Source organism: Trachemys scripta, chromosome 3 (assembly GCF_013100865.1).
Source record: "Trachemys scripta elegans isolate TJP31775 chromosome 3, CAS_Tse_1.0, whole genome shotgun sequence".
Taxonomy (NCBI): domain Eukaryota; kingdom Metazoa; phylum Chordata; order Testudines; family Emydidae; genus Trachemys; species Trachemys scripta.
The window spans coordinates 111,248,809-111,261,499 of NC_048300.1; the positions used below are offsets into that span (position 1 = coordinate 111,248,809).

Below are 12,691 nucleotides of genomic sequence, written 5' to 3' on the forward strand. Positions count from 1 at the left end.
GAATGTGGCAGCACCCAGAAGCTTCAACCAAGATTAGTTCCCCATTGTGCTAAGAAATTTACAAACACGTAGGAAGTCAGAGATTACCTCAAGGAATTTACACTCTACAGGCTCTATCCTGTGCCAGCTGAAGTCAATGCAAAATTCCCACTATTTTCAGTGGTGCAGGATTAGGCCTTTAAGGCCCCAGGTGGATGCAAAGGTCATTGCAGGATCAAGGTCTAAAACTCAATCCACTCATTTGAACCATATAGCAGTCACCATTACCTCTGCAAGTAATTCATGTTACTGTGATATTCACAGTATCCCTTTGAATACTAAGTACAGGGAATACTATGAACATTGTGGTATAAATCTACTTGGACAAGCCTCATAAAACACGTTGTACTGGAAATGTTGAGGGGGCAAGGTGTAGTAAGCTGGACTTTCTGCTGATTGTGGATGACTGCTAATGAAATAAGAAGTATGTGCTGGGTGTGAATTCATTTCTAGGGCAGGGGGGATGGCTGGATTCAGAAGTGATGTCAAGGTGGTACAAATCAGTTCCCCTAAGGCTCATCTAGACTCCCTTGTTCATAGCCTCTGTACCATTTTCAGAAAAATGTCAGTGGAGTTTGAGGACACTCACTACAATGCAGGATCAGACCCCTAGTCATAGTTAATAGTGATTCCACACTAAGCTCATTGTATGATTTTTCAGTGTATTATGAAAAGATTGTATTATAATAGCTGTAGATTTAACAATGAGAATCTAAATTTCAAATGGACAATAATAAAAATGTTTTTTCTGACCAACTGAATTCCATCTGATATATTAATAGAAATAAATATATAACTGATTCCTATTAAAAACCCGCTCCCTTGACATAACACACAAGAAATCAAATCCCATAAATGCTGCTGACTGATGTAATAAAACAATGATACCAGGCAGTGTACCTTTGACTGTATCACAAGGATTTTCTGTTCACAATTACTCAGATTGGTTTGTTGCTGTTCTAATTCCTGCCTGGCATGCAATAGCTCCATTTCCTTTTCAGAGGCCTGTCTGTCTGTCTGTTCCTTCCTTCTCTTCAGTTGTATGATCTCCTCTAGTAAAGCCTGCTTCTCTCTAGAATGAAGTTCTAAAGAAAGGAAAGAGTGATTTTAATGGTTTCAAGTTTTTTTCAGCATAGATTGCTTACAAATAAAAATGTTGACCTAATATTGCTCAAATTACAAATATTTGCAGGTTAACTACATATTATTTGACCAATGTGGGTCAATTATTTCTTTAATCAAGTTAACACATAACTGCTACATGTATCCAGATTGGTGCTAACTGAAATGATGCATGATTACTGCATTTATTACTCTCCTCTAAATGAGGAATTGGAAATGAGGAGGAACAAAAAGGTATTTTTAAAAAAAATCACACAAATAAAATAGCTTTATATGTTCAGCAACATACTCTCTATTATATTTCTACTTTCCCAGGCTCCTCATAATTGTCTCTTTTGCAGTCTGCCTTCACCCTCAGTCATCCACTTTCAAACACTATTCCCCTGACCAACAGGAAAAAGCTTAGCATTGCCAATAATACAGATTATGTCATGTTCCCACTTTACAAGATGAAGATACTGTATATTTTTGAAGTGTCACATGAGAGGAAGAAGCAGTGAAAAATACCCAATCTTTTTCATTTGTTAGCAGCATCTGCCTTCAAGTCTGAGTTACTATAATGAGTTACTTTTGTGATGTTCCTTTCTAAATAAACTAAACAATAAAGATTTTAGACTGATATATACGTATATTGAATTCTTTCATCAGGCCAGACAGATCAAAGATCCATCAGAGTTTGAGAAAAAAGACATTAAGAGGCAAGAATGTAAAATTTGTGGGTTTTCCAATAAAGCCACAAGGTCAATATTGGATATGATTTTTGTTAAAATGGCTGCAAGAAGGTCTCAGGGCACAGAAATCTCCCTCTTTGTTGCACAAAAAATCACAAACAAAAGGCAAATTATATTATTCTGACTTCCATTAAATCTTTTTGTGAACAACAACAACAACTTGTTACAAGCTACAGAGAGACCAAATGAGATCTGACATGAAGATTAGCCTAGAGAACTTGGGTAAGAAAGGAGAGATACGAGAGGACTGGACAAGGGCAAATATAGTACCTATCTATAAAAAGGGGAATAAGGACAACCCAGGGCATTATAGATAAGTAATCTTAACTTTGGTACCCAGAAAGATAATGGAGCAAATAATCAATTTGTAAGCACCTACAAGATAATAAGTAACAGTCAACATGGATTTGTCAAGAACAAATCATGTCAAACCAATCTAATATCCTTCTTTGACAAGGTAACAAGCCTTGTGGATGGGGGGAGAGGGAGGCAGTACGTGTGCTGTATTTTGACTTTAGTAAGATACTGTCTCACGTGACCTCTTATTAGCTAACTAGGGAAATATAGCGTAGACAAACCTAGTATAAGGTGGGTGTACAACTGGTTGCAAAAATGCACTCAGAGAATAGTTATCAATGGTACATAGTCAAAGTGGAAGGGCATATTGAGTGCAGTCCCACTGGGATCTGTCTTGGGTCCAGTTCTATTCAATATCTTCATAAATAATTTGGATAATGGCATAGAGTGTACACTTATAACGTCTGCTGACTATACCAAGCTGAGAGGGGTTGCAAGTGCTTTGGAGGAAGGGATTAGAATTCAAAGCAATCTTAAACTGGAGAAATGGTCTGAAATAAACAGGATGAAATTCAATAAGGACAAATGCAAAGTACTAGTCATAGGAAGAAATAATCAAACAAATATAAAATGGGAAATGATTGCCTAGGAAGTAGTACTGCAGAAAAGGATCTGGGGGTTATAGTGGATCACAAACTAAACATGAGTCAACAACAACAACAACAAAAAAGCAAACATCATTCTAGGACTTATTAGTAAGAGTGTTGTAAGCAAGACCCAAGAAGTAATTCTTCTATTTTACTCAGCACCGGCAAGGCCTCAACTGGAGTACTGTATCCAGCTCAGGGCACCATATTTTGGGAAAGATGTGGACAAATTCGGGAAAGTCCAAAGGAGAGCAACAAAAATTATTAAAGGTCTAGAAAATACGACTTATGAGGAAAGATTGAAAAAATTGGGTTTGTTTAATCTGGAGAAGAGAAGGCTGGGGAAGGGGACATAACAGTCTTTAAGTACGTAAAAGGTAGATATAAAGAGAAGTGTGATAAACTGTTCTCCAGTCCTTATCAAATGAAGACAGGACAAGATGTAATGGCCTTAAATTGTAGTAAAGGAAATTTAGGTTAGACATTAGGAAAAACTTCCTACCTGTACAGGTAGTTGAGCACTGGAACATGTTAGCCTATGAAAGTTGTGAAATCTCTGTCATTGGCACTTTTTAAGAAAAGATTAGACAAACAGCTCTCAGGGATGGTCTAGTTCAGTGCTTCTCAAGCTATCTGATGTGGGGGACCGGCAATTTTTTTTTCCAATGTGCCAGAGACTGGTGCCATATTATTATCCTATTTGACGCTCTTATGAGGAAACTCGCCGCAGACCGGCAGCCAATGGCCCGCGGACCAGTACCGGTCCACGGACCACCACTTTGAGAAGCACTGGTCTAGTTAATACTTAGTTCTGCCTCAGTGCAGGGGACTGTACTAGACGACCTGTAGAGGACCCTTCCAGTCCTAGATATGATTCTTTTATCTGTTTTCTTGTTCAAAGAGAAGAGGGGAACTTGGGGGATATTAAATGCATGTAACAACATGTATAAGAATTACAAACTAATAATGACCGGGGCACTTGGGAATTGGTTATAAGTTTAACAAAATAAAACAATAGGAAAAATGTATAATGTTTCCCTTTCTCCCACCTTTCAATATGTTTATTTTGTCTTTTTAAAACATAAGCTCTTTGAGACAGGGACAATGCATCTTAAGTGTGTCTATAGTGCCTACCACATTCAGGGCACTATTGCAATTCAAACACATTAAAAATAATTTGAAAGATCTGGCTCAATTTACAGCACGTAGCTAAGGTCTTCAGAATCTAACTGGGACCAGAGAACAGATGGGGCAGGGTCTCAGGATCCTCAAGTGATAAGGCCACAGGTTCTGCTTCATTCTCAAGGCTGCAACAGCTAGAACAGCCCATGGCCTAGGGAGAGGTAGAATATCATCCACAGGTTGAAAACTCGATTGAAGCTGCAGGAAGGGGGGCCAACTCTGTGAAAAAAAGGTGGCGGGGGGGGGGGGGGGCTACTGGAGGAACACAGGGGTAGACACTCCTGCCTCATGAGCTCTGTGCTTCCCATTAACAGCCAGAGGGAGATGGGAGCTGATCAGCTTCCTCCTCTCCCTTCTCATTAATTTAAACCCTGGCCAACCATTTTACCATTTTTGGAAACTCCTATTCCAATTTTAGCTTCTCCACCCTGTGTTTTTTACTGATCGTTTGTTTTGGGATTTCCATTTGAGCCAAACTGTCAGACACATCAAGAACAACACAGTTAGATTAAATAGAAATAGGACTTAGAATTAAAATCAGAACTTTGTGTGATCGCTTAACTTGTTTGAACTTGTACAGTGTGTCCAGTGCAGAAAAAAGGCCAAAATGGCCAGCTACCAGAAGTAAAACAGATCTGGAATTTGGCTAGTGGACCTTAAGAAAAGGCAAAAACAACGAGGAGTTCTTGTGGCACCTTAGAGACTAACAAATTTATTTGGGCATAACCTTAGTGGGCTAGAACCCACTTCATCAGATGCATGGAGTGGAAAATACAGGAACAGGTATAAATACATGAAAAGATGAGAGTTGCCTTACCAAGTGTGAGGTCAGTCTAACGAGACAATTCAATTTAACAGTAGGATACCAAGGAAGGAAAAATAACTTTTGTAGTGGTAATGAGAGTGGCCCATTTCAAACAGTTGACAAGAAGGTGTGAGTAACAGTAGGGGGAAATTAGGTTAGGTATCTCCTTAAGAAAAGAGGATACCTAAAGTCTTCACAGATCAAGGTCCCTCTTTTAGTACACTCTGTCTTTCTTCTGAGGGGTGTGTATGAGATGATTCAGCAGAGCGAACTGAGTCTTAGGGGTAGAGAATTATGAGGAGAATTATGGGGCCACTTCCTGCAGCTCCCATTGGCTGGAAATGGCAAACCGTGGCCACTGGGAACTGAGGGGCTCTGTGCCTGTGAACGCTCCAGGTAAACAAAACGTCCCACCCCGCCAGCGGCTTACCCTGACAGGCCGGTAGCCAAAGTTTTCCAACCCCAAAATATAGGGTCAGCTTATGAAAGGGTCATACAGTTTTTGCTATTTTTACCTAACCATCCTGGGGGGGTCAGCTTATAAATGAACAGGCTAATGAACGAGTATATACGGTACATTTTACAACAGGCAATTTTTCTGTTTGATTTAATAAAAAAGCCCAGAAAATACAGCTGAACAAAACAAAACAAAAAGCCCTCCATGTATCTATAGTTATGTTGCATATTACTATGAGTAGGGCCCTAGCAAATTCATGGTCCATTTTGGTTAATTTCATGGTCATAGTATTAAAAAAAAAAAAGTAAATTTCATGATTTCAGCTATTTAAATCTGAAATTCCACAGTGTTGTAATTGTAGGGGTCCTGACCCAAAAAGGAGTTGGGGGGGGGGGGTCACAAGGTTATTGTAGGGGTGGTTGTGTTACTGCTACCCTTACTTCTGCGCTGCTGCTGGCGGTGGCACTGCCTTCAGAGCTGGGCAGTTGGAGAGTGGTAGCTACTGGCCGGGAGCCCAACTCTGAAAACAGCTGCTGCCGGCAGCAGTGCAAGAAGTAAGGATGCCTTGGTATAGTAGTGCCACCCTTCATTCTACACTGCTGCCTGCACAGCTGGACACCTGGCCAACAGCCGCTGCTCTCCAGCTGCTCAGTGGCAATACCGCAACCCCCCTAAAATATCCTTGCGATCCCCCGGGAACTTCCTTTTGGGTCAGGACTCTCCATTTGAGAAACACCAGTCTCCCCTATGAAATCTGTATAGTACTGGATAGGGTAAAAGCACACAAAAGACCAGATTTCACAGGGGGAGACCAGATTTCACGGACTGTGACATTTTTTCATAGCTGTGAATTTGGTGGGGCCCTAACTATGAGGTTTGATCTGGCTTTTTCTCTGCTTACCACAATGAGCTGTTAATCTGAAGTGGCAATACACAATTTTACCACTTGATGGTGCCAAATATATTTTTAAAAAGCCTTTTAAAAATATATGTCACATTTTGCAATGCTGTTTAAGCTGCTTGTGAACCTCCATGGTTCTATGGAAAAAACATTGAGTTATAGTTTACTATAACAGAAATTTATAGATTAAACTTTCTGGAAATTCACCAACCCACTTTTTTTCTTTACATCTCTATGATCATCTTTCTTCCTTTTTTACATGACTAGAGTTGGATGCAACTAAGAATGCATTAAAACTGCAGTATTCACATCTGTTGTGCAAAACATATCCATATTCACTAAAAGAAAAACTAAAGATAAATCTTTTCAACATCATCTTAGCAAGCAGTAAATTGCATACTGTAACTGTGAATGTTTTATTTGATTGCCCTCTTGATTATTACCTGAAAAAAATTGTTCAACAACAATATTCTTGGAACACTTGAGATACAGAGCCCATTTAAATACTTCATATATATAGTATAGAAAATTAAAATTATACTCTAGTGATCATGCACAGAAAAGTGACATTAATCTGTATGGCTTCTGCAATATTTACAAATGTTCATGTGCAAACCCAGTAACCTTCATACTTATATACTACCTTTTCAGGTCTTCACAGACATCTAATTAATCACGTAATTACCATTACAAATTAACACCATTGGTCTAGGGCCACTGCTTATCTCTTTGCATTTGGAATCATCATTCCTTTAAGCAGCCAGGGTTGAAAACCTAAACCAAAAAACGAACAACAGCCCTGCCTGTCCCTTCCTCCCAGTGTTTGGGACTGTTGCAGGTGGCATTTAAGGTCTCAAAATTTCTTTTATGGCTAAGAGACCTAACTAAAGACAGTGAATTATATTAGAGAGGTTCCCCTATCAGCAGGGCCGGCTTTAAGCCGATTTGGCCGATTCCCCGGAATGGGGCCCCGTGCCTAAGAGGGCCCCGCAACGTCCAGGGCTGCTGGCGGAGCAGGAAAAAAAAAAAAAAAAAGCCACGTCCTGCTTCTCCCCCCTCCCTCCAGCGCTTGCGCCGCCATACAGCTGATCAGCGCAAGCCTGGGAGGGAGGGGTGAGGAGGAGGAATGCAGCGTGCTTGGGGAAGAGGCGGGGCCAGGGCGGGGATTTGGGGAGGGATCCAATGGGGCAGAGAGGGGGCGGAATCGGGGCAGAGTTGGGGCGGGGGGGCGCGAGACAATTCGCGTCCTGGCATGGGGCCCAAACACCTGCTAAAGCCGGCCCTGCCTATCAGCAAGGTAGCCAATCAATTCTAGTCTTTTAATTCATTGGGCTGTAGGGTGACCAGATGTCCCGATTTTATAGGGACAGTCCCGATTTTTGGGTCTTTTTCTTCTATAGGCTCCTATTACCTCCTACCCCCGTCCTGATTTTTTACACTTGCTGTCTGGTCATGCTACTGGGCTGAAAAATGAGAAAAAAAATCCCTTTCCAGGCTCCTCTAATTCAATTCTTTGTTTGGGAGAAAGCTAGTCTCTACACTGGGAACCTCAGTTTTTATGGCTTTCCTGAGAAGACAGTAGAGTTGTCAACTCTGCCTTCTAGCATCTTAATGGGACAAAGTTGTCAGCTCCTCTATCCTGGCCTGGCACCTCCAGCCGTCTCTATGGTCTAGGCTTTCCTGCTCAGCCCAGTCAATGGATTTGACCCCTTCCCGGTTCAGCTAAGTATGTCCTTTTTTGTACATATATTTGGGGTATATATTACCATCATGATTACATACAAAGTACAATACAGTAACACTCAGCATTGCTCAAAACTAGACTTAAGAATTAGTGTAACCTAATGTCAACCTAGTGTAGTCAGATGATCACTGCTAAAAATGGGTTAAGAATTAACAGGATTCAGTTAGAAGATAAATAATATATTTCCATGAAGTACTATAAGTTAAGCAATCATACCTTTAATTATTTAGTATATGGCAAGTACTATGCATTTTTCCCACTGGAATACAATACACTTAACCAAGATAGATGTAGATTTATATTTTATCCTAGAGGGAAAATATAAATCCACATCTTACAAAAAACACTCTGTCTTATGTAAGAATTCTGACATCATCCCTTTCAAACCAGACCAATTGCATTAGCCTGTGGGATTTCCTAGACAGGTGTCTACATTGGCTTGCCAATTAGTAGGTAAAAATGCTCATTCTACTGTGGTTTGGGTCCCCACTGTGGATGATGGGGATGACTATTAGTACCAAATGAGGATAGGGGCTCTCCTTCCAGGGCAAAGGAGGGGGAGGAACTGCCTTTAGAAGTCAGGCTGGGGGCAAGGGGTTGGGGGCGGGGGGAGGGGGGGGAAATCCAGGGATCATAACAGTCAAAAGAAGAAAATATTAAACTGATAAAATGAAACGCTTTTCATATAATGTGTAATTAGCTTTTTGAATTCATTGTCACAGGATATCCCAAGGGCAAGAGTTTAGCAAGATTCTAGTTACAATAGTAAATACACCTCTACCCCGATAAAACGCAACCCGATATAACACAAATTCGGATATAACGAGGTAAAGCAGAGGGGAGCTCTGGGCCCTTTAAAGCGCCCCCCGAGCAGATCACTGCAGACTATGTGGCTCTGGGAAGATGGATAAAGGAGTTTGAGGTGCAAGTGGTGTTCTCGTCCATCTTCCCTGTGGAAGGAAAAGGTCTGGGTAGAGACCGTCAAATCGTGGAAGTCAACGAATGGCTACGCAGGTGATCAGAGAGAGGGCTTTGCATTCTTTGACCATGGGATGGTGTTCCGAGAAGAAGGAGTGCTAGTCAGAGATGCGCTCCACCTAATGAAGAGAGGGAGGAGCATCTTTGCAAGCAGGCTGGCTAACCTAATGAGGAGGGCTTTAAACTAGGTTCACCAGGGGAAGGAGACCAAAGCCCTGAGGTAAGTGGGGAAGTGGGATACCAGCACAAGGACTCCTGCCTGATACTGAGAAAGCAGGACGATCAGCAAGTTATCTTAAGTGCCTATACACAAATGCAAGAAGCCTGGGAAACAAGCAGAGAGAACTGGAAGTCCTGGCACAGTCAAGGAATTATGATGTGATTGGAATAACAGAGACTTGGTGGGATAACTCACATGACTGGAGTACTGTCATGGATGGATATAAACTGTTCAGGAAGGAAAGGCAGAGCAGGAAAGGTGGGGAAGTTGTATTGTATGTAAGAGAGCAGTATGACTGCTCAGAGCTCCTGTATGAAACTGTAGAAAAACGTGAGAGTCTCTGGATTAAGTTTAGACGTGTGAGCAACAAGGGTGGTGTCATGATGGGAATCTGCTATAGACTACCAGACCAGGGGAATGAGGTAGATGAGGTTTTCTTCAGGCAACTAACAGAAGTTACTAGATCACAGGCCCTGGTTCTCATGGGGGACTTCTACCACCCCGATATCTGCTGGGAGAGCAATACAGCAGTGCACAGACAATCCAGGAAGTTTTTGGAAAGTGTAGGGGACAATTTCCTGGTGCAAGTGCTGGAGGAACCAACTAGGGGCAGAGCTTTTCTTGACCTGTTGCTCACAAACAGGGAAGAATTAGTAGGGGAAGCAAGAGTGAATGGGAAACTGGGAGGCAGTGACCATGAGATAGGAAGAAAGGAGAGCAGCAGAATACGGACCCTGGATTTCAGAAAAGCAGACTTTGACTCCCTCAGGGAACTGATGGGCAGGATCCCCTAGGAGAATAACATGAGGGTGAAAGGAGTCCAGGAGAGCTGGCTGTATTTTAAAGAATCCTTATTGAGGTTGCAGGAAAAATACAACCTGATGTGTAGAAAGAATAGTAAATATGGCAGGTGACTAGCTTGGCTTAACAGTGAAATCCTTGCTGATCTTAAACACAAAAAAGAAGCTTACAAGAAGTGGAAGCTTGGACAAATGACCAGGGAGGAGTATAAAAATATTGCTCAGGCATGCAGGAGTGAAATCAGGAAGGCCAAATCACACTTGGAGTTGCAGTTAGCAAGGGATATTAAGAATAACAAAAAGGGTTTCTACAGGTAGGTTAGCAACAAGAAGAAGGTCAGGGAAAGTGTGGGCCCCTTACTGAATGGGGGAGGCAACCTAGTGACAGAGGATGTGGAAAAAGCTAATGTACTCAATGCTTTTTTTGCCTCTGTCTTCACGAACAACGTCAGCTCCCAGACTACTGCACTGGGCAGCACAGTATGGGGAGGAGGGGAATAGCCCTCTATGGAGAAAGAAGTGGGCTAGCACAAGTCCATAGGGCCGGATGCGCTGCATCCGAGGGTACTAAAGGAATTAGCGGATGTGATTGCAGAGCCATTGGCCATTATCTTTGAAAACTCATGGCGATCAGGCTAGGTCCCGGATGACTGGAAAAAGGCAAATGTAGTGCCCATCTTTAAAAAAGGGAAGAAGGAGGATCCAGGGAAGTACAGGTGAGTCAGTCTCACCTCAGTCCCTGGAAAAATCATGGAGCAGGTCCTCAAGGAATCAATTTTGAAGCACTTCGAGGAGAGGAAAGCGATCAGGAACAGTCAGCATGGATTCACCAAGGGCAAGTCATGCCTGACTAACCTAATTGCCTTCTACGATGAGATAACTGGCTCTGTGGATGAGGGAAAGCAGTGGATGTGTTATTCCTTGACTTTAGCAAAGCTTTTGATATGGTCTCCCACCGTATTCTTGCCAGCAAGTTAAAGAAGCATGGGCTGGATGGACTATAAGGTGGATAAGAAAGCTGTCTGGATTGTTGGGCTCAATGGGTAGTGATCAATGGCTTCATGTCTAGTTGGCAGCTGGTATCAAGTGGAGTGCCCCTAGGGTCGGTTTTGAGGCCGGTTTTGTTCAATATCTTCATTAATGATTTGGAGGATGGTGTGGATTGTACCCTCAGCAAGTTTGCAGATGACACTAAATTGGGAGGAGTGGTAGATACGCTGGAGGGTAGGGATAGGATACAGAGGGACCTAGACAAATTAGAGGATTGGACCGAAAGAAATCTGATGAGGTTCAATAAGGACAAGTGCAGAGTCCTGCACTTAGGAAGGAAAAATCCCATGGACTGCTACAGACTAGCGACCGAGTGGCTAGTCAGTGGTTCTGCAGAAAAGGACCTAGGGATTACATTGGACGAGAAGCTGGATATGAGTCAACAGTGTGCCTTTGTTACCAAGAAGGCTAAGGGCATTTTGGGCGGTATAAGTAGGAGCACTTCTAGCAGATCGAGGGACATGATCATTCCCCTCTATTCAGCACTGGTGAGGCCTCATCTGGAGTACTGTGTCCAGTTTTGGGCCCCACACTACAAGAAAGATGTGGAAAAATTGGAAAGAGTCCAGTGGATGGCAACAAAAATGATTAGGGGGCTGCAGCACATGATTTATGAGGAGAGGCTGAGGGAGAAGAGAAGAATGAGGGGGGATTTGATAGCTGCTTTTAACTACCAGAAAGGGGATTCCAAAGAGGATGGATCTAGACTGTTCTCAGTGGTACCAGATGATAGAACAAGGAGTAATGGTCTCAAATTGCAGTGGGGGAGGTTTAGGTTGGATATTAGGAAACTTTTTCACTAGCAGGGTAGTGAAGCACTGGAATGGGTTACCTAGGGTTACCATATTTCAACAATCAAAAAAGAGGTGCCGCCCTAGCCCCGCCCCCTTCCACTCCCTCCCCCCCGAAACTCCCTACTCCCTATCTGTCCCCCCACCCTAACTGCCCCCAGGACCCCACACCCTATCTAAGTCTCCCTGCTCCCTGTCCCCTGACTGCCCCAACCGCTCTCTACACCCCCTTCTCCTGACAGCCCCCCCCAGAACCTCCGACCAATCTAACCCACCCGTTCCCTGTCCCTTGCCTGCCCCAACCGCTCTCTACACCCCCTTCTCCTGACAGCCCCCCCCAGAACCTGCGACCAACTAACCCCCCGTTCCCTTGTCTGCCCCCCCTACCAGGCCAAGGGAGCGCTGCGGGCTCCACGTGCAGCCAAACAAATAAGGCACTGCTCTGCGGGGGAGGGACTCTGGCTGCTAGAGGCCCCAGTGGCTGTGAGCGGCTTTCAATCAGGCACAGCCGTACAATCAGCCACACTGCACTCTGCATGGGGGAAGGGGGAAATCCCGGACATTTCTACCTTATTAGAAATCCCCCCCGGATGGCCATTTAAAGCTAAAAAAGCCAGACATGTCCGGGGAAACTCGGACGGATGGTAACCCTAGGTTACCTACGGAGGTGGTGGTATCTCCTTCCTTAGAGGTTTTTAAGGTCAGGCTTGACAAAGCCCTGGCTGGGATGATTTAGTTGGAGATTAGGTCCTGCTTTGAGTAGAAGGTTGGACTAGATGACCTCCTGAGGTCCCTTCCAACCCTGATATTCTATGATTCTAATGGATAAATTGCCTTATATTAATCTGTGTGAATAATTAATGATGATGCTTAGGAAATGAGGGCCTATTGTTCCCCAAGGGTCTCTAACTTGTCAAAGAAGGCCTG

The 12,691-nt window shown here is 43.2% G+C and overlaps 1 protein-coding gene across 2 annotated transcripts in view; it reads right to left on the reverse strand.

The window, feature by feature from the left end:
* The window catches only part of LOC117874969 (golgin subfamily A member 6-like protein 1), a 31,209-nt gene that overhangs the window by 15,610 nt on the left and 2,908 nt on the right, over window positions 1-12,691 (reverse strand). For both annotated transcript variants that reach the window (XM_034765748.1, XM_034765749.1), the window contains exon 3: window positions 940-1,124. In XM_034765748.1, coding sequence (XP_034621639.1) covers window positions 940-1,124 — 185 coding nt within the window. The remainder of the gene's footprint in view (window positions 1-939; window positions 1,125-12,691) is intronic.